At 55.6% G+C, this 21,583-nt stretch overlaps 2 protein-coding genes across 3 annotated transcripts; one reads left to right on the top strand and one right to left on the bottom strand.

Moving 5' to 3' along the window:
• The first annotated feature begins 941 nt into the window (after positions 1 to 941).
• On the top strand, positions 942 to 5,379 carry PPT1 (palmitoyl-protein thioesterase 1). Its single transcript, XM_084222745.1, has 9 exons — positions 942 to 1,047; positions 1,283 to 1,392; positions 2,129 to 2,256; positions 2,918 to 2,988; positions 3,659 to 3,761; positions 3,842 to 3,932; positions 4,050 to 4,148; positions 4,299 to 4,370; positions 4,692 to 5,379. The coding sequence occupies exons 1-9, from the start codon at positions 948 to 950 to the stop codon at positions 4,812 to 4,814; spliced, it is 897 nt and encodes a 298-aa protein (XP_084078871.1). The 5' UTR covers positions 942 to 947; the 3' UTR covers positions 4,815 to 5,379.
• Positions 5,380 to 5,452: 73 nt separating this feature from the next.
• Positions 5,453 to 18,039, bottom strand: CAP1 (cyclase associated actin cytoskeleton regulatory protein 1). Of its 2 annotated transcripts, none has more exons than XM_084222743.1 (13): positions 17,982 to 18,039; positions 12,510 to 12,622; positions 12,173 to 12,273; positions 11,699 to 11,776; positions 9,753 to 9,896; positions 9,580 to 9,665; positions 9,350 to 9,455; positions 9,077 to 9,248; positions 8,301 to 8,476; positions 7,990 to 8,113; positions 7,809 to 7,891; positions 7,220 to 7,363; positions 5,453 to 6,827 (listed from the first exon to the last, which is right to left on the bottom strand). In XM_084222743.1, the coding sequence occupies exons 2-13, from the start codon at positions 12,601 to 12,603 to the stop codon at positions 6,744 to 6,746; spliced, it is 1,392 nt and encodes a 463-aa protein (XP_084078869.1). In that variant the 5' UTR covers positions 12,604 to 12,622; positions 17,982 to 18,039; the 3' UTR covers positions 5,453 to 6,743. The 2 variants fall into 2 exon arrangements, with proteins under 2 accessions (XP_084078869.1, XP_084078870.1); XM_084222744.1 differs by lacking the exon at positions 17,982 to 18,039 and adding an exon at positions 17,884 to 17,972.
• Positions 18,040 to 21,583: the final 3,544 nt, after the last annotated feature.

Raw genomic sequence — 21,583 nt, 5'->3', positions numbered from 1 at the left:
GGCTGACGAGAAGTCCTTGGCACTGATCCTGCCACTGTGCCAAGGGTGTTTGTGGTTCCCAGCAGGAGAGGGAGAGCAAAGATGAGCGAGCGAGGCAGGGAGGGAACTGTCACAGAGAGGAGTGGAGTGGGTGCTTCCTGTCCCTTCCCTCAGGCAGGAACGCTGCCTGGGGTGCTGAGCAACGTCCCTGCAAGAATAGGGGAGATTTTAAGCCTTTATTTCACATCCCTGCAAGAATGGAGAGGGTTTTAAGCCTTTATTTCACCCTTAGCTTTCAATGCCAGCAGCTACAGAAGAAAGGGGAGAACAGGAATTGCAGAAGCCTCCTGGGACAGGGAAAGGGAAGGACACAGAGCCAGGGAGGGCAGAGATGGGCGATATCCACGTGTTTGGTGTTGATGCCAGGCAGATTATTGCTAAGGCCACCGTGAAATGGACCAAAACAACCGCGGGACTGCAGCCAAGCCACGGGAGGGGCCGGGAGCAGCATCCCCTGGGAGGAAACGGGAAGTGCTTTACAGCAGGCCACGCAGTGTGCTGGAAAGGCTGGGTGGCCGATGAAGGCTTCTCCTCCCTCGGTGCTGAGAAAAACTTCCTGGCGGCTGCTGCGCCAAGCGCCCGCCGCTGCGGGAGGAAACCAGCCAGGGTGTGCCCCAGCCCATTCCCAACGCACGGCAGGGCAGAGAGGATGCAGTGCCACGTGGACAGCACGCAGGCAGCGGCCTCGTGGGTTTCCCGGCTGCGTGTCCCGGGGGGAGCGGAATGCGGCCGCAAATTTGGGTAAATTTGGGATTTCTGGGCGCGACCGGAACCGGCGGGACTCGAACCCGCGACCCAAGGAGCCGCGAGGCCACGCCCTCACATTAGACCACGCCCCACTTGCGACCCACGCCCCTGATTGGTCTCGCCCCGCCCTTTGCCGCCGGCGGGTCATGTGACTGGCCAAGATGGCGGCGCTCAAGGCGGCGGTGCCGGTGCTGGCGCTGCTGGCGCTGTGCCTGGGCCCCGCGGCCGCCGCCACGCCGCTGGTGGTCTGGCACGGCATGGGTGAGCCGGGACCCTCCGCCAGGGCAGCGGGAGCGGCGGGGCTGGGCTGGGAGCCGGGCAGGACCGAGGGGCGCTCGCTCCGGTGTCCCCCTCCTCCCGACCGCCGGTCTCGGCGGGGGCCGGGAGGTGCTGCCGCTCCCGGTCCAGTGGCAGCGGGGCTCGCGGTGTGTCCGTGGAGGTGAGGTGAGGCCCGCGGCCGTGGCGTGGTGGCGCATCCCGGTGTTCTCTCTGGCAGGAGACAGCTGCTGCAATCCGGTGAGCATGGGCTACATCAAAAAACTGGTGGAGAAAAAAATCCCGGGGATTTACGTCCTGTCGCTCAAGATCGGGAGCAGCCTGATCCAGGTGAGCCGCGTGTCACCCGCGTGTCTGCGGGCGGGGTGGGGCTGAGCCTCTGCAGCCCGCGGTTCTAACAGGATTCCACCGGGATTCCTGCTCTGCTTCCCTGCCAATTTTCTGTTCTCGCTGAGGTAAACAGCTTTGACAGGTAGAACCCGATAAAGTCCAGCTAATACCTGCAGAAAAGCACTGGGGGAAAGCAAATCCCTGACCTAAATTGGATTAATATGCAAATCCAGTGATTAGCACACTCAGCCAGGGCAGGTGCGTGGGGGGGAGGCTGTGCTGGGGCAGAGCTTTATCCCTGGCTATGCTTCTCCATTTGCAAACAATTATTTACTTCAGGGTAAGAAATTGCACACTGCTGCAATGGGTTTTGACAGGTTTTTGTAGTGCTGTGGAATTTCTTTCAATAATGATGTGCAGAGTTTTCTGGCTTCTGGAGAAGTCTGATTTTTAATTTTTATGTATATATATATATGAACAAAATCTGCAGAGATTCAAGTTGTGAAGAATTTTGGGGAAATGTCAGTGTCCCATGTGAGGCAGTTCTGCCAACCAGAGCAGGAAGGGAAAGGGAAGTGAAGGTAAAGGGAAGTCTCAGAATTGGAATTTCACTTCTGTGCCTGTCAAAGCTCAGGTCCCCTTTCTGAACCACAAATGTCAGTGCTGTGTTTGCAGAGCTTAGAGCAGCACCAGCCACAGCAAAGGTACAAATGCTGCCCCTGCTCTGATCCCCCAGGACATGGAGAACAGCTTCTTCATGAATGTCAACGAGCAGGTGAGCGAGGTGTGCAGGCAGCTGGCCCAGGACCCCCAGCTCCAGCGGGGCTACAACGCCATGGGCTTCTCCCAGGGAGGCCAGTTCCTGTAAGTCTGCACTCTGCTCCAGCTCCAGGGGCTCTGGGGGGTTCAGATCCTCATTTGTGACCCTTCAGAAGTGCTCAGCAGACACAAAATGTTAAATTCCTAAAGGCAGGAGTGCTCCAAGGGGGCAGGCTGTGTTTTCCTGCTCTTCCAGGCAGGGTTCAATCCCACACAGAACAACTGTCAGAATGAGAGGACACAGCCTCAAGCTCCACCAGGGGAAATATAGGCTGGATATCAGGGAAAAGATTTTTACAGAAAGGGTGATAAAGTTCTGGAATGTTCTGCCTGGGGAGGTGGTGCAGTCACCATCCCTAGGTGTGTTTAACAAAGCCTGGGTGTGGCACTGGGTGCCAGGGTTCAGTTGAGGGGTTGGGGCTGGGGTGGACTCAATGATCTTGGAGGTCTCTTCAACCTGGTCATTCTGGGAATTCTGTGAATTCTCTGGATTTGTGTTCCCTGGCCATTCCTGGGGTGTTTGCTCTGCCCAGGGGGGTGGTGCAGTCACCATCCCTGGGGGTGTTTAACAAAGCCTGGGTGTGGCACTGGGTGCCAGGGTTCAATTGAGGGGTTGGGGCTGGACTCAAAGATCCTGAAGGTCTTTTCCAAGCCTGTGCTGCTGTGATTGTGCTGCTGTGCTCAGCTCCTTGCTCTTCCCCCACAGGAGGGCTGTGGCCCAGAGGTGCCCTGCTCCTCCCATGTTCAGCCTCATCTCCGTCGGGGGACAGCACCAAGGTAGTGCCCCCTGGCACAGCTCCTGGGCACCTTTTAGGGCACTTCCCTAAACTCTGATCACTCACCAGTTAAATTGGCCCTTTGTTCCTGGCTGGATCTGGTGATGTGTTTGGCCCAATTAGTGTTTGCTGATTTCATTATCTTGATCTTGCTTAATTGGCAGTGGAAAGGGAGCTCTGTCAGCAGCTGGCTTCTCTGCCTGGGTAGGATTCTTACACACCTTGGGAGCTCTTGGCATGAGTTATTTTGTGGGAAATTGCTACAGAAATTTTGAAAATTCTACAGTTGTGAAACTGAACCTTCTGGGCCACGAGGGTATTTTACAGTCAGCATCCTGAAGGCCAAAGCCCCAAGGAAAGGGAGTTGTGAAAAGGAATTAAGGAGTGTGGAGTTAAGAGTGGCTGGCAGAGAATTCCAGATACTCTGCCCTGAGAATCCCACAGCTCCTGGAGTTGTTTGTTTGGAGAGGGAGGATTTGTGGGGAGCACCAGCACCCCCATCCCTGATCTGTGCCGCAGCTCCTGGGGCAGGAGGGCTGTCTAAGAGCTTGCAGGGCTGAAAGCTGCCTGGTTACCTGGGTGACTCTCGCTCCTGCTGTGCAAGAGGTGGTTCTTGTGCAGCAGGAGGGATCCAGGGCCCCGGTTTGGTGACTGAGCCGTGTCCTGCCCAGGGGTGTACGGCTTCCCACGCTGCCCTGGGGAGAGCTCCCACCTCTGCGACTGGATCCGCAAAACCCTGGACCTGGGAGCCTACAGCAAGGCTGTGCAGGAGCAGTGAGTACATCCCCAGACCAGGCCAGGCTCAGGAGCAGCTCTGCCTTTCCAGGCTGAGCTTTGCTTTGTCCCCTCTGCAGCCTGGTGCAAGCAGAGTACTGGCACGACCCGCTGAAGGAGGAGGAGTACAGGAAGAACAGCATTTTCCTGGCTGACATCAACCAGGAGAGGGTGAGGACACTCTGCCCTGTCAGCAGCGCAGCAGGGGCCTGGGAGGGTTCAAGCTGAAGAGTTTCCCTCTCTCTGGGCTCTCCAGTGGCTTGGATGTGTTCTCCTGCTTCCATCCAGGGCATCAACGAGACCTACAAGAAAAACCTGATGGCTCTGAAGAAGTTTGTGATGGTGAAATTCCTCAACGACACCATGGTGGACCCTCCAATCTCTGAGGTGAGGAAGGCAGGGCAGCTCTTGGGCTGTCCTTTGGTGGCAGAAGGGCAGGCTGGGCACAAGCACAGCCTGACACCGCCCTGGAAGCCTGCTTGGCTCCTGGGATTCCTTCAGCAGCTGCTCTTTCATTTTTTATCCATTTTTATGCAGTGGTTTGGGTTCTACAAAAGTGGCCAAGCCAAGGAGACCATCCCATTGCAGGAGACCTCGCTGTACAAAGAGGTGAGTTCTGGGGGCTGGGGGCTTCTGCTGTGTCCCCTCTTTCCTGTCCCTGGGGCCCCACAGCCCTGCTCTTGTCACTCCTGGGGCATTGCCTCCCCCTGCCAGGAGCTGTTTGCTTGGGGGGGACATTTCCCTCCAGCCATTCCTGGCACTGGTGGAACCCAGGGAATGACACTGGAGGTTCCTGCCTGGCTCAGGGTCCCTCTCAGTGCCTCATGAGCTCTGCTCCTGTTCCAAGCTTTGCTCCAGGAGTCCCCTGGAATCCCTTTCTCCCTCCACGAGGAGGAGAGCGGAGGTGGAATCTCCCCCTTCTCCCCACAGGATCGCCTGGGGCTGCAGGAGATGGACAAAGCAGGGAAGTTGGTGTTCCTGGGGGTGCAGGGGGATCACCTGCACTTCTCAGAAGAGTGGTTTGACAGCACCATCCTCCCCTTCCTGCAGTGAAGCTCCCTGGGCAGCGTTTTTCACTGCAACTAACACCAGCCACTGTGCACAGCAGGTGCATCCCGGCCTGCAGGGACTTGGGGAGGGGAACAGGAGGGGGTTTAGCCCAGGGGGGTTTGCCAGGGTGGAATTGCACTCCCAGCTGGGCTGAGCCTTGCCCTGACTCTGCCACGGGGCCTGGTGAATCCACCCCAGTGCTCAGAGCTGCTCTCCACCCCCTGTTCCTGCAGGGCACCCTGGCAGTATTAACCCAGCTCACTAGGGCAGGGATCAGCAAGGCTCTCATGGCTGTATGCAGGGCAATCATGTCACAGCCCGTGCTTCAGCATGGGGGGAAAGGCCAAATTTAGGGGTTTCTGGGGAAAAGAAAATAAAGAGGGTTTGGAATTCAGCAGTATTAGCAGCTTGAACAGTTTTCAACTAATGGCTTATGTTCTTTTGTACAACCGAAATCAATAAAGAATTTACCATCTAACCAATTAAATAAAAGCTTGGACAGCTGCTGACTGTGTTTGGAGGGGAGCTGAGGAAATTCTGAGAAAGTATTCCAAGGAATCAAGGCAGGGTCGGGCAGAGAGGGGGAATTTGTTCTGCCTGAGCTCCTCTGTGCCCCAAAAATGAGACAAGAGCCACAGTAATGAGCAAGTTGGCATTAACTTTATTCTATCTTCTGTATAATCTTAAGTACATAAGAAAGGTTTTTTTCACAAGCCTCAGGAGAAGACAAGTACAAGTCACAGGACAGTTTCAAAATAAAAAAAAAATTTGCATAATTTTTCCTTTTTTTTTTTTTTTTTTGTAAGTTTTGTACTAGAGAAAAAGAACATTGACACTTTACAGAAGAAATGCATTTCAGATATGCTTATGCCACCCGAGGCGTTGGAAAAATGAAGGTCAAAGCACGTGCAGCTCCCTTTATGGGTCAGTACAGTACTGTGTGATCCATCACTCTGCTCCAGGGCCCTGGAACAGAGGCTACAAGCTTCCACCAAAATAAAGAGCCAAGCAACAGGAGGGGAAAAAGGGGCAGGATTCAGAGGGGGCTGATTGCAGATGAGGAAGAGAGTGATGAACCGACTTGATCCAACTCGGGTATTTACAGCTCTGCACTACTGACCTGGAATGGAGGAGCTCCTTCCTCTGGGGAAGGGCACAGCTTCAGAAAACCATCCTGGCAGACTGAACCTGAGCTCAGCTGCTCCAGGAAGGAAGCCCTGGGGCAAAGGTTGCCTTGTGAAGGTGGAGGGCTCGTGGAATGAGAGGTGCTCAGCTCCAAGCTGCCAGCCAGGCTGCCGGGTGGCCGTGGTGGCACCGCCGCAGCCTTCCTGTGGCACTGGGGCACGAAAGCCTCCTGTCATGGCACAATCAGGAATGCACTGAGCTAGTGGGAATGATGGAAGAGAAATCAGGGTGGAATTGGCCCAGGTCCTCAGCCTTTGGTCCGACAAAACCGTTCCCATGTCCTGTGGTGGCAGCAGCTGCTCCAGAGAGCTGGAGTGAGCAGCCTGCAGGAGCCTCCCAGGACAGCTGGCTACCGCGGCCTCCGACAGACACTCACTCGTTAAAAAAGGGGACAACATTCCTCTCACATCAACAGTTTTGCTTAAAGGCAATACAAAAACAACACTCTGAAAGCCAACTGCCAGGACTGGCTGTGAAGTTCACTGAGACTCTGATCGATTGGTGCAGTTAGATGGGACAAGGGGAGAGAAAAAGAACCTTCCTGCTGAGAGAGGTGACAACCACTGACCCGCCACCTACCCCAAGCCCCAGGCAGAGGAACCTCAGTGATGGCAGGCAGCTGTGTCTCTCGGGTAGAAGAGAAGCAGTTTGAGAGCAGAAAGGTACAAGAAATCTAAGAGAATCATCTGAAAGCAGATTTGTCCCACAGCAGGGCCAGGGGAGGGAGGAGCCTTGGAGCTTTTCGGCTTAGCCAGCGATTTCTGTCACAGTGGTAACCAACTTCTGACCGTTCCACACTGTCTTGAACTGTTCTGGGACAGGGAATTCAGTCTGGAGGGTAAAAACAGAAAACTGTTGTCAAAAATCAATTTATGACTGAGATTAGTAACCACTCCCACTGCTTCAGGCATTTCTTTTCTCAGCTTTGTGCTGTACCATCCTGTACCATCACTGGTGCCTGTTCTGCCCCCAAGAGATCCTGAGGAAGCAGCAGCTCTCACAAACCAGCAATAATCTTACTTACAGATGTTTTTTGCTATTTTTATAAATCAGATCATCATTCACAACCTCCAAACTCCACAAACTTCCCCCCACTGTAACCAACACTCCCTGCAGGGCTCTATCAAGACACAACTCCTGCAACCCCCAGCCTCAGCAGGGCTGCAGAATGATTCCAAAGCAGCACTTACAAAGATTTCCACTTCCCAAAGGATTCCACTTACAAAGTCGCCCCCCTCGGTGGGGATGAGCACGTTCATCTCCGAGGACTTGGCACTGACGATCTCGCAGTCGAGGGAGCTCTTGCTCAGGTACACGTGGCACCCATCTGTCTTGTTGATGGAAATCGTTGGCACTTTACCCATGACCTGGCAGGGCCAGAGCAGAATTAGCTGAAACTGGACAGCCACAGCATTTTTTGGTGTGTTTTCTTTCAAGGCAAGAGGTTGGACTCCAAGCCCTCCCCGTGACGATCGCACAGGATTCAAATATTCCCACCTTTAGCAGAAATCCAAAGTTTTTGTTTGCAATTTTCCCCAGATTCACGTTCTGACCTCTTTAGAACAAAACTTGAGCCAGAATTGGCAAACTGACCATCCCAAATCAGATGCCCAAACTGAACAGTACTAAAACCTGCTGCTGGCCTCCTGCTTTGGCAGCCAAATGTGCTTTCCACCTCCCAGAGCCTCAGCTCTTGCCCAAACCCTGAAACAGCTCAAAGACACAAATTTCAGCCCTTTCCCAAGGGACAGATGCTGTTTCATGGGTATTCTCCACAGCTGCACGCTCCTGGTGTGAGAACAGGCCACTCACCTGAACTTTAACATCCCTGCTGTTGATGATCTCTACAATGCCCACCACGTCATCAAACACCAGACCCAGCTTCTTGCAGTTGTCTGCAAAGAAAAGCAGATCAGGGCACAGAGGTTTTGGAGGCTCCAGCTCCTGCACACACCAGCAGGCAGGAGCAGCTTTCAGGGCTCTCCTCACTCACCAAGGGTGATGGAGTTGATCTTGCCTTTGATTTGGAGTGTACTGTTTGTGCACTTGAAAACATATGCTACCTGCTTCAGTTCTGTGTCACTGATGACCAGGTTAGTGGCATTCTCCTGGTTTTCCTGAAAAGGCAGGGGAAACACACGTTATTGTCTGAATGCAGAGCAATTAATCCATTAAAATCCCTTTAAAAACAAACAGGTGCCTTCAGGCTGGTGTCTCTTAGGAGAAAGTTCTCCAGAAGAGCCCCCTTTGCTTCTCCAAAGCTCCCATCCCTCCAACCCACTCCTGGCAGCACCAGGCACTCACCACTCTCCACTTTTTGCCTTCTAATTCTAGCAATGGAGGTGCCTTTGGGGAGGGGTTAGCATTACAGGCAGGTTTGGGAGCAGTGAAAGGTTTGGGGCCGCTTCTCACGGGGCCCCCCTGGTTCTTCAGGGCTGGATTCTTGTGGGTTTTCATGTCATCTGAGACGTGCCTTAAACCTGCAAGAGAAGGCAAAGCTGAGAGGCAGCTCCCCTCCAGGAATGCAGCTCCCCAAACACCAGGCACCAGTGGTTACAGCACTTGTCAGAACACAAATAAACTCCTGAGGCTGGGGCTAAGTTGAGCCCAAGTGTGAGTGACAGGAAGGGAAGGAGGAAGCAGGAAATGCTGCTGCAATATTGACAAGAACACAAGGTGAACCACAGAACCAGAGTGTGCCAGCTCTTCCACTCTGCAGCTGGAAAAAGCCTCCAGCCCAGCACCCCATGTCCTGATGTGCTCACCAGGGAACACAAAAAAGGGAAAAATTTGTGCAAACAACAGCTGCCAAATTGCACTTTTGGCACCAGAAAGATGCAGGCAACCACAGGGCTCAGCCTCAGGTATTTACAGCTGGAAGTTCATGCCTCGCTCCACCTGCCAGAGGAGGGTGACAATTCTCCCTCAGGAGCGCTCCCTTTGTCCCTGGGAAAGCGCCAGACTGTGACCAGGTGGGGTTTTATGTCCTTTTTAAGCAGGTGCATTGAGAGGCAGGAGGAAAACAAGGAGCAGCAGGAGCAGCAGCAGAGCAGTCCCTCCCTCCCTGAGCCCCGACATACCCGAGGTGATCCCTTCTCCCCGGTTGATCTGGGCGAAGAGCGCCGAGCGCGAGGCCGAGTCGTCCGTGCTGGAGCTCGCGGGGGCAGGAGGAGGGGGAGGCCCTGGAGGTGGGGGTGCAAGCCCAGCCGGGGGGGCAGGTGGTGCCTGGGCCCCTGCTGTGGCTACAGGACCCTGGAAGAGCAGGGGAGAGGAGAAGAGGGGAGCTCGCACCGGCTCCGCTCCTGCCGCGCTGAGCCCGCGCTCGCCCGGGCCCTGCTGCAGGCTGCACTCACTGTTTTGCTCCAGGTCAGCCCTGTGGTGTGGTACTCTTTGATGTAGGCCTGCAGCTCTGTCCAGATGCTCAGGTAAGCTTTCACCCAGTCCACTTGTTTTTTATCTCTGAGAACACAAGGAGATCAGAGAAGGAGGAATTAAAGGCTGAGGAAAGCAGCTGTGGTCAGATGCTGGAGCAGCCCCAGCTGGCCAAGCCCAGCACCAGCCCTGGGAGAAAAGGTGAACTTACACATCCTTGTACTCCTTGAGGATCCTGTTGGTGTAAAACATGGCGGCATCAGTCATCTCCTTCACGTAAGGACCAGGCTTTGGAGCCTAGAGCAGAGAGGACACGTTGGCACTGAGCATCCCCCAAGCTCTCCCCAGCAGCCCAAGGAAAAGCCCTTCCCATGGAATCCTCACCATGGCCACCCAGCCCAGGGCTGGGATGCTCTCACTGACTGCTGACAGGTGGTTGAAGAGTTTGCTGCCACGGTTCTTCTCCCTGAAGTTCTGCACAGCCTGGATCTGCTCCGAGATGGGCTTGAGGAGCTCTGAGAACGCGTTCTGCACAAAGACACAGCAACAATTAAGGAGATTAATTAGCAGGGCTCTGGAATGGCTGCACAGCTGAGCTGATGGGGACTCAGAACAAGATTCCAACTGGCAGCAGTGACTGCTGCAGCTCCTGTCCAGGCCTGGCCCTGTCCAAGCCGGGCTTGGTCCCACAGCCCAGCCCCTGCGGGCTGAAGTCACTGCTCCCATCGGATCGGCGCCGTGGGAGAACGCCAAGAACTGTGACTCATGTTCAATCCAGGAGACACTGACAAAGCTTGTTAGTAACCAGGACAGAAATAGCATTTGCCTTTCCTGGGTTCTTTTGTTCCAACAGTTTGTTAGATTTTCCCTCTCCTCCCTGAACCCTCAGAGAAAGGGGTGCTGGGCAGGTTTGGCACCTACAGCCTGCCCCACAGCCAGAGTCCCAGCAAGTTCAAAGGTCACCCCCACCAAGCCAGATTTGAGGATTCCAGTTATTTCTCGAGTCAATCCTTTAGTATTTGGATGGTAAAAATTTGTTCCTGTGTGCTGTTCCCTTGGAATGCTGACTGGAAGTGCCAGAAGTGCTCTGGGGTCAGAGCACAGCAAAGAGCCAATTCCATGTTTCCAGAGATGCCTCTGAGGCAACTTTTCCTCCCTTTAGCATCGGAGAGTCTCCTGCTGGTGGCAGCAGAGAGAGACAAATTTGGGCAAAACTTGCCTTCCAAAGCCTCAGCTTCTGCTTTTGCTGCTTTTTCATCTCTGTTTAGATGAAAACTGAGAGGTCCCAAGCACTGCTGGCCAGGCCACACTTTCGGAAGCTCCAGCCCAGCAGCACATTCCAGTCCCAGGATGGGGAAATTCTTCAGCACAAGCACTGAGAGTTCACACATTTTGCATTTTAAACTGGCTGCTCCAGAATTAGACTCCTGCCAGACAACCTGCACAAAGAGCTACCCTAGATTAAGGCTGTTCTTTGTTCATAATCCTTTATTTAAATAACGTGACCGTGGGATTTGTAAGCAGGTTCTCAGGCTAGAGGCTGCACAGAGCTGCATCCCAGCAAGCCTGGTGGAACATAACAACCCTCCAACGCTGATTTTGGGGAAAAAAGATGCAGATCTATTTTGCAGGGAACAGGAAAGGAGCACAGAGTTCCATCTCCCACAATGTAACAGTAGAAGCCACGACTGAGTGAGATAATAACTGCAAAGAAAAGCAAGGTGGGATCCTGTTGCTCAGGAAAAAGCAGTTCTCAGCAGGGAAAAGCCAAAGCATTCAGGATCAGATTCTCAGCCACACATCCTGCTGAGAAGCAGCAGCCCAGGGTAAAGTGTTAAATTACCTGCTAAGGACAAATCAATCCTAAAAGCCCAGCCATTATCCAGAGGCCATTCAGCAGAGACAAGTGTCTGCTCTGCTCCTGGAGGAGTTGGATGCCTGAACGTCTCTGAGCATCACATAATGAAAAGCAGGAGCTACACAAATCCCAGGGTGGCTCCTGGCTCAGACAAACTCCTGTCTGCAGGTTCTCAGGGAGCACTGATTGAGCAGAGCTGGTGCCCGGTGAAACTGGAGACAGAGGCTGTGAGCTGACAGCCCCAGGCTGCTGTAACAACTGGGAAATGCCACTTCTGCAGCTCCCAGAACCAGCATCCAGGGTTCTGCCCAATCCTGGGGAGCACCCAGAGCAGTTCCTGCCCTCAGAGTGTGGGAAATCCCTGATCAGAAACCTCTGCCCTCGGGGTCAGGGCTGGCCGTGAGTGTTGGGGGAACCTGGGCTGTCACAGCTGGGCCAAAAGAGGAACTGGAGGAGGACTGGGGACACTCACCTCTGCTGGCTGCTGATGCTGAGATGCCACCACCAGAAGAGCCCTCTCGCTCATCAAGCCTGCATGGACCATCTCAGCCTGAGGACAGACACAAAAGTGAGGGAGACTCCCTGGTGGCACAAGAACAAATCCCCAGCTGGGAGGATCCAGCCACACGAGCCCAAAGCACATCCCTGGAGGAACCCATGCCCAGGGGAACCTCAGCAGGGCACAGCTCAGGGCTGGGGGGCCTCCAGGCCTCCTAAAGGCCTGCACACAGCCAGGCACTTCAGGATTTCCAGGAGAATGTTTGATTCCCCCTGAGTGTGCAGGTGGCAACCTGGAGTTATCTGGGCATCTGCTTTGAATCCTCAGGGATTCTAAAGATCCTGGGCTACAGTGCCAGAGGAATGCAGACTCTGACAGCAGATTTGGCCCTTGCAGCCCTAAGGAGAGGCAGCACCTCTGGAGCAGGGGGGGAACAGGAGTCCTTACGTGCTTCTGCACCTCCCCACCAACTTCTCTGCTGATCTTGGTGTACTCAGCCACTGGCCCAGCCAGAAGGGCATCGAAAGCCTGCACGTACTGAGCCACTCCTGTGGAAAAAACCAGAGCACAGGGATCACCAGGAGCACCCCACAGGCTGCCCCAGCCCCGGGCTGCACCTCCCACCTGCAGGAGGTGGGGCCCAGAGCTGAGGAAGCGCTGCAGGCAAGGAGTTTTTATCCCCACAGGGCAGCCCCCTCCAGCCCGGCTCCCCTGCCCTCCCCACCCCCCCAGGGTGAGCCCTGTGCCAGCTCTGCACTGCCCTGGGAGGTGCTCTGGGCCTCACCTTTGCCAGAGGCATCTCCACACATGCCAGGGCCTTGGCACACGTTCTCCAGGCGCTCCACAGCCTTCTCCAGCCGCTCCACCAGCCTCTCCATGTCTGCTGCTGTCCACAACCTGCACGGGCACACACCATTACCTCCAGCCCCAGGTGCCACAGAGGGTTTATGGCTGTCTGCTACAAGCTCTACCAGTTCCAGGGAATCATTCCTGCCCAGCAGAGCACCCTGCCATTAGCTAAGACAGCTGGGTTACACAACAGCCTCTTGCTGTTGCCTCACTCGCTCCTTAATAGTTTCTATTCCATTTTACAGACTCCTTACATGTGTAAGGACATGAAACTTCCACCTTCTAACCTCGGAGTGACACAAAGGTCTGGCCAGGCTCTCACTGCAGGCAGCTCCTGGCCAAAGTCCCAGCTGTGACCACACAGCTCAACTGCTCTGCTGGGAGCTCGCACACTCCAGGTGAAAACTACCAGGACTGAATCTCCAAATGCATCTGCAAGGACCTCCTGGAGTCCTGAATTGCTCCCAGGAGCATCTGGAAGCTCAGGATCACCCCAGCACGGAGCCTGAGCCACCCTGGCACACAGCAAGGGGAGCAGCTGCACGAGCTGAGGCGGCAGAGCTGCTTCTGCAACAACAGCCCCTGTTCTTCCTCTGCAGCTCTGCAGAGCCTCCTCTGCAGCCACCACACAGGAAAGAGGCCCAGGCACGCAAGCCATTTGCTGCATGTCATCTGGAAAAAGTCTTAAAAGTCACATAAACTTTCCATTAATTACTGCTTTGCACCGAGCAACAAGACAGGTCACGCTCCCAGCACAGTAATGCCCAGGGAACGCAGGGAGGGAGCAGCAAAGTCACTGGGGCATTTTTATCTTATCACCGCTCATCAAAAGATTTTACAGCATGAATCACCACGGTGGCCTGGACACAGCTTCCTTCTGAAGGGGTGGCTGCAGCCTGCAGAAGCTCAAAGCCCAGTCTGGAGGGGAGGGTCCTTCCCAAAACATCCCTGGAGTGCTCCAGGAGGAAGGCAGGGTTTACTCAGCTGAGCTGACACTGGATCCCCTCTGAGAGGAAACCTCAAGTTCTCACTCTGAGTTTTGCTTTTGTTCACAAGCCCTCTCAGTCCTGCTGCTTCAAAGTGCACATTTTCACCTCATTTTCAGAGGATGTGGGGCAGATCCAGCATTAGTCACGAGCCCAGCAGTGATGTCACAAGACAAACAAGGCCTTTTTCCACCCCTCTGCTGCAGGGGGCAGGGGAGAGGAGGAAGAGAAGCAGCTTCCTCCTCTCTCCACGCTGAACCAGGGGACACACTCTGCACAAAACCCCACTGGATGGCTTCCAGATACACACCAAAAAAAGAGTCCAGAGAGGCTGAAACTCTGTGGCAGTCCCCCTGGCATCAGAGCAACGATCAGCCCTGCATCTTTAACTGTGAGCCCTGCAAAAACCTGAGCTCCCCTGGGAGCACAGCCAGGACAGGCTGGCTCTGCCTCCCCCACTCACCAAATGTGGCCTTTTCCCCCCAAAAGAGCCACTGCCAGGGTGGCTGTGCCGTGCTGGGACAAGGCTGTGCCACAGGGAAGGGCAGCAGGCACACAAAGCAGTGTTTTCCCCAGCCATTAGAAAAGTAACACTGGAAATGTCATTACAGTGATCTCTCCAAACTGATTTGCTCATGGATCCTGCAAGCACAACCAGAATCTGTTCTCTGGGCTCCAGTTCCATCTGCTGCAACACTTAAATCACATCTTGGCCTTTCACATGGCCTGGTCATCCAGAGAGCTGCTCTGGAGGAGAAATCTGCTCAAGCTCTGCCCCGTGGTCAGTGCTCCTGGTGTTGTTTGAGATCCCACTGTCACCTCTGCTTGGCACTATCAGGAGGGTCTTCAGGAGTTCCTCTTGGCTTTGCCTTTGTGACAGCAAATCTGGGTAAACTGTCAGCACTTAAAGCACCTGACTTCACTGGCAACCAAATTATTATTATATTATTTCTTACAGGTTTTTGGGGGCTGCACGTAGCTGTGGTCTCCTGAGCAAAACAACCTGAAAATGCTGTAAAGACCAGTCCTCATCACACAGCAGTGCAGTCTGTGCTTGAAATCAGCTCTTAAAAACCAGCCTGACTCAAACTCAAATCAAACTGACTCAAACAAAGCTCTGCAGCGCTGATCCCCGGCCAGGCTCTAATCTGATCAGCCCCACTGCCTGAACTGCAGCTCGGGTCAGGATTACCGGGCAGAAATCCAGATGGAAAACTGGAAAACTGCTTCCTACCCCCAGCAGCAAAGGAAGCTGCTGGAGGAGCACATCCCCCAGCTCTGGCTGGGATTAACGTCCCAAAATCACCAAAATCAGCGTTCCTTGGGACTGCCATGCTCCCTCTCCTTCCCATTAACATCCCAAAAATCACAGAGTTCCTTGGGACTGCCATGCTCCCTCTCCTTTCCATTAACATCCCAAAAATCACAGAGTTCCTTGGGATTGCCATCCCCCCTCTCCCTGCATTTGACAAGTCCTGCCTTGTTTTTCCTGAGCCATGGACTCCCAGTGCCCCACAGCAGCTCTGCAAACCTGCTGCTGTCAGGCAGATGGTGAACTCATTTTAATTTCATTTTAATGGGTGGCATTAGGGCAACTTAAAAGATAAGTCAGTTGGTAAATTGGCAGTAAAATGAGAGCTAAGTGCAGGCAACCCAAAGTCCTGGATCTCAGTCCCTCCTCTTGACTCACCCTCCCTGTGCTCTTTGCCCTGTGGATGAAGCTATTTCTGCTGCCTGGATACCCACACAGAGGGAAATAAAAAGATTGGGCTGTAAGTAAATCAGAGATTGCCAGCCTGAGATTAACACTCAGCAAGGAAAATAAAAACAAGCACACAGTGGACCTGCCCCGACTGCACCTAGACAGTGTTTTGTCTGCTGGCCTGTAAATATAAAATAATTTGACAAAAAAGTGACAAATTGACTTCACAGGTTTCAGTGCAAATTATCAGATCTCCTTTCCCTTCTCTGAAAAGGAAGATGAGACACACAAACCATCCAGGAGGGTTTTTTTTGTTCTACAGATCATCCAGGAGTCATTTTCGCTCTGCACATCACCCAGTGCTCCAGAGGGATGTGGGAGACTTTCCCAGCTCCCTGTGCAGGGCTGGAGCTGCAGCTCTCCCTTCCAGGACCCACAACCCAGGATTTCAATCTGGTTCCAATTCAATTGAACTTTGATTAGCAGTGGAGCAGAAGCAGCAAACACAGTTTCACAGGGCCAGAGGGGCCATTCCTTTTCACAGCACATTTGTTCATCTATCAACTGCCCTTTATTCCATCGCAGCCTGGGACACACTGTGCCACAAACAGAGCAATAAAAGGAAGGGATTTCATTGCTAAAAGCATCAGTTACCCCAAACCCTGCACATCCCAGCAAGAGGAGCTTCCTGCCTGGGGAACATCAAGGAGCTGGCCTGTCCCAGCCTCAGAACGAGAAAATTCTCAGAAAACCACCAAAAATGAAATTGTTTGCTTGCCTGAGACAGCACATGAACCTGAGCCCTTCCTTAGACATTCTGGAAGACACAAATGTTGGTTTTATAGCCAAAGCAAGTCAAACCTACGCTTCTGCTCACACCGAGCCCGACACACTGCTGTCAGCAGCACCACATTTGCATCAGCTACTTCCTGTTTCTACAGGCAAAAGAAATAAAGATGGGACAACTAAATTAGGAACATACCACAGTTTATTTCTGAGCTGACACTGGAATATCTCAGGGGATCAGCTACCAGATGATTTCCAACGTTTATATCTGCCAGAAGCCTGAAGAACTTTTAAAATTTTTTTCTTTTTTAAACAGTTCAGCTCCTCCTCAAGGCAGGAATGATTAGAAGCAAGGCAGGAGTCAAAAGCCTGAATTTAGCCAGTGGTCAGGAGCAGCCATGAACACAAGACAGCTATTGCTGGTCCCAGCAGCTGCCAGGACAGAGATCTCAGCTGTTTATAGTCCAACAATACTTGCTGACATTGCGCCAGAACCCGTGCTGGCTGCTCCTGCTATTTCAGATCCACTTTATTTAGAAAACCAAGAGTGCTTTAAAAAAAAAAAATCCAGCTGGCCCCCGTTCCAGCTTTCCCATACAACAAATCCCCCTGAAGCCATTAAAAACGTTATTTGGTGTTTTACTCACAGGTTAAGAGGGGGTTAAAGCTCAGCTCTGGAGCAAAGGCTCCTTTTTCAGCACAACCATCTGAATTAGGAGGTTTGTGCCTGCCAGCCTCAGCTGCCACACTCCTCTCACTTCCTCTCCCTGCCAGGGTGATGAATCCACCAGGGAGGTAACCAAGGATGCGGGCTCTGAGCTGGGCTGGATGCAGCAGCCAGCTCCAGATCGGGAATTCCGAGCATGGGAGCTGCTCAGCATCCCTCCCGTGCCTGCTCCAGCACGGCCCGCTCGGCTGAACTTTCTGCACCAATAACTGGGGGTATTTTGGGCGTTCAGAGAGCTCAGCAATATCCTGGAACAGAACGGGCACACACAGCAGTGTCCTGCTGCCACGGATCCCTGCTTTCTCAGGGCACCTGGGGGCATTCCAGAGCCCCAGCATGTGCAGAACAACCCTGTAACTATTATTATTATTATTATTATTATTATTATTATTATTATTATTATTATTATTATTATTATATTTTCCCACTTGGCCAGCACGGAACGCTTTGGAATCACACATTGCTCCCATCCCGGGCAGGACGCAGAGGAGGAACCAGCAACAGGCGGAGGACGGGAACCGGCCCGGGGATGGAGAGGGAGCCCGGGCTGCGGAGCGCCGAGATCCCGCCGGGGGCTGCGGGAGGAGCCGCATCAGCCGCCCGCCCGTGCCGGTGCGCCGGTGCAGCCCCGGTAACCGAGCCCCCGCTCCGCTGAGCGCCCCGCGGGGGTGTCCGCTCCGTTCCGTGCCCAATTAACCCCAAAGCGCCGCCTTTAGGGGATCCACCCTCACCAACCGGGCCGGGCCTCTCCCGCCCCCGGCCCGGGATCCCCCACCGGCCCGGGATCCGCCACCGGCCCCGGGGAGCGGCCGCGGTCCTTCGGCCCCCGGTCCCGGCTCGCCGGTACTGCCCCCGGGGCTGGGCCGGGTTCCGATCCCGGTGCCCGGTCCCGATGCCGATGCCCGCTCACTCTCGCCGGTACCGGCCCCAGATCTGGCCGTGTCCCGGTGCCGATCCGCGCTCAGCCCCGGCCATGACCGGTGCCGTTCACTCCCGCCCTCGGATCCGGCCCGTGCCCGGTGCCCGGTGCCGGTGCCAGTACCTCTCACTCCCACCCTCAGATCCTCAGCCCCGGCCGTGCCCGGTGCCCGGTGCCGTTCACTCCCACCCTCGGATCCCCAGCTCCGGCCGGTGCCGGTGCCCGGTGCCGCTCGCTCGCTCGCTCCCACGCTCGAACCCGGGCCGTGCCCGGTGCCCGGTGCTCACCCCCGGCCGCTCCCGCTCCGCCGCTCCCGGCGCCGCCCAGCCCCGCCGCGCCCGCCGCTTCCGGCCCCGCCCCGCGCGCCGGATGTGCGCACGGCGCGGCGCGGCGGGGGGCGGGGCCTCGGGACAGCGGCCGCGCGATTGGCGGGAGGGGCCGGAGGCGTGACCAGAATCGTTAAGGGGTGTGGCGAAGGGGGTGGAGCTTCGAGGCGGATGAACCCCTGGGATTGGTGGATTGCATGAAAGGCGTGGTCTGTGTGTGCGATGGGCGTGGCTATGGGCGGGGCCAATAGGTCGGATGGGGTCCGGGACCCCCGGGGGGATTCGGGACCCCCGGAGGGGCTGGGGGGGCTCCGGGAGCCGCGCGGGGTCACACGGAGGGGCTGGGGAGGTTTGGGAGCCCCAGCTGGGCCAGCTGGGACCCCCCGGGATGGGCTGTGCACCCCTAGGAGGGGCTGCTGGGGTCCTCAGGAGGTTTGGGACCCCCGAAAGGGGCTGGGGTGCTTTGGGAGCCTCTGGGAGAGGGGCAAGGCTGAAAGTTGGGAGAGGAACGGGACTATGTCCCGGTGAGGATTGGGACACGGTCCGGTAACGGCTGGGACACTGTCCCGGGAAGGGCTGGGACACGTTGTCAGGCTGGCGAGGAGGAGGAGGAGGAGGAGGAGAAGCCGCGGCCGCCGCTTCCTGCCCGGCTGCGCTACCAAAGATGGTCACGGCTCGGGGATGGGGCTGGGAGCCGGCGGCGGGGCTCTGCTGACACCTACTGAAGCTGAGAGCGAAGCTCTGCTCGCAGCCGCTGGGGCTCTGCAGCTCCCGGCTCCGGGACACGGAACCCTCCGGGGCTCGATGTCCCCGCGCTGCCGGCGGTGCGAGCTGCGGGTGCGGGATGGGGACACCCAGCCCAGGGTCACCCCCTTGCCGTGGGGTCCCCTCCCCTCGGAGCCCGGCAGATCCACCCTGCCCGCATCTCCCCAGCTCACCGAGGCTTTTTGCCCTTTCCCTGCAGGTGAGGAGGGGTTTATTCCTCACCTCCTGCACGGAGAGACTCCTCACACTTGCCCTTTTCCCCTGCAGGGTAAATAGGCTCGGCTGTCACCGAAAATCGATTTATGGATAGTTTTTTTTTCCAGCAGGAAACCACATCAGTGCCCCATCGTTTCTGCCCCTGTGCAGCAGCCCTGGGGCTGCTAACTAACTCGGGAACAGAGGTTTTGCAAAATATTAACCAAAGCCCACCAAAACCACGTCAGCCTGTGTTTGCAGATGACAAGAGTGACCTCAGGCAGGTGGCACAGACAGGGTGACCCCTGGGGACAGCTGTGACACCTGCCCAGCCAGGCTGGGCTACCTCTGTGTCCCCAGGTGGTGACAGAGCCCAGCACGTGTCCCTGCTCCAGCATTCCTGCCGCTCCTTCCCAGGCTGAGCTGACTTCCAGCTGGCTCTGTCCCCCGATCCAGCCTCCCTGGGGACTCTGGGGTGACACCCCTGCCTGTGGGAACCTGTGCTTGGCTCAGCTTGAGGTGTTTGGAGCCAGCCCTGGGTGATTCGTGCTGCTCCCGGATCCTTCCAGCCCAGGGAAATCCATCCTCACCCCTGGGATGTTTCACAAACGCTGCTGCCAGATAAACCCCAGGCTTTTTGCCCTTTCCCTGCAGATAAGGAGGGGGTTTATTCCTCACCTCCTGCGAGGAGAGACTCTTCACACTTCCACTTTTTCCCTGCAGGGCAAATAGGCTCAGCTGTCACCTCTGGAATTGTCCCTGCAGTCTCTCCTCCTGCCTGAGCCACTGAGGTCCTGCCCCTTGGTGCCAGAGGACAGAGTTCTGCAGGTTCATGTGCTGCTCTTTTGTTTGATTTTGTCCCCTTTGCAGTCACCTGGTCCCCAGAGCAGACCAGAAACCCTCTGCTCTCCTCCTGCACAGCCCCCCCACATTCAGGGCTGGCTGTGGGACCCCCTGAGCTGGGATTCAGGGCTGATTTCCAGCCCTGGCAGGCACAGCCCAGCCCTGAGAGGCAGCAGCCTGGCATGTATGAGCACACAGCTGGAAATGCACCCCGCCTTTTCCACCTCCTGCCTCTGATTCCCTGCCCCTCAGCCCAGCTCTGCAGGGACGTGCTTCCCAGCACCTGGATGCATTTTCTCCATGCCCAAGGTGTGCGTGGGTTAAGCCAGAGCACAGCTGTAGGTACAGCAACACCTCCCTGTGTGTTTTTTGCACCCCTTTCTCCTCCATGCTTGGAGTGAAGCCTTCTGTAACCAAACTGGAGCACAGTCCCTGCTCCCAGGCTGGAGCTCTGCCCAGGGCTCGAGTGTTATCAGCTCTCATGGTCACTTTCCCCCCACACATCTCATTTTCTTCAAAGCCTCAAGCAGAGGAGGCATGCTCAGTGAGGAATATCCCACAGTTCAAGCTCCTCTGGCTGGTTTTCATCTCTTGGGCTGGCTGCAAAAACCCAGAGAATCCTCCTCGTGAACTCCACAGAGCCAGAAAAACAAGGAGGCAAAGAATAAAGTGTCCCTTATTTCTGTTGAAGCTTTTTGAGGAAAAAAACAAAGGCTCTCAGCAATCTTTGAAAGCCTTGGAGCAGCAGCACTGCCCACACCCCTCAGAGGCAGCCAGGTCATGGCCATGGCTGGGATAACTCCTGGCCAGGAGCAGTGCAGGGTCAGAACATTCCCAACAGCCCTGAGCTTTCTGGGCTGGAGCCTTCCTCCTCCTCCTCCTCCTCTTGCAGAGGATGCTCCTGCCACCCACCTGCCCCAACCCAGGGGCTGCAGAGAGAGCTGGCTGGCACATTCCCAGCTCCCACCCCTCATCCCCATCCCTCTGCCTTCCTTCCCTGCCATGGGGGCTGCAGCATTCCCAGCTGATCCCTCTGGCTATTTTTAAACCCCATCCTCATTCCTGTCCTTTGTACCCAAATGTGGAACAGAGGATGAGCCACATCCTTCCCCCCAGACCCCCTACTCTCAGCTCAGCCCCCACCAACTTTCTCAGCGTGAGCAATGCGCTCAGGAAAAGGCAGCAGCCCTGTCCCCTGTCCCCTTGGGGACAGACAGAGCTGGGAATTCACCCCATCCACAGAGGTGGCTGCTTCCATCCCCTTTCCTGCTGCTCCACTGGGGAGGGCAGGGCTCTCCCCCTTTCTGCTGTGGGAGCAGGGAATGTGAGAGGGGTATAAATATCCCGGGAGATTAGTGCTCCCCAGCACTCTGCCCCGGCAGCCAGTGTTGAGTGTCACCCACAGCCCACATTCCCTTTCTCTCCGCTCCCCAGCTGCCTCTCCTGTTTCCAGCCTGGAGTTCACCATCCCTGCTGGCAGCACTTTGATTTCATTCCTCCCTCCACCCCCCTCTTGAAAAGGAGGAAATAATGGAGCCTTTGTTGGGTGGCTGCGACGCAGGCACCGAGCAAGGAGCTGCACGGGGGCAAGGGGCTGAGCGCAGCCTCCTGCCTGGATTATGGCATTCCTGCACCAGGGCTCAGGAAAAGTCAATCCTGCACCCCGTGGTGTCTAAAGGGACCCCGGGCTCGCTGACAGCCGTGAAAAATCCCGGCTGAGTGAAAAAAGAAATTCTTCACACCCGCCGCCGGCTTCCCCC

This window comes from Fringilla coelebs, assembly GCF_963513975.1.
Source record: "Fringilla coelebs genome assembly, chromosome: 28".
NCBI classification, from domain to species: Eukaryota; Metazoa; Chordata; class Aves; order Passeriformes; family Fringillidae; genus Fringilla; species Fringilla coelebs.
This window is presented reverse-complemented; position numbering and strand designations above follow the sequence as displayed.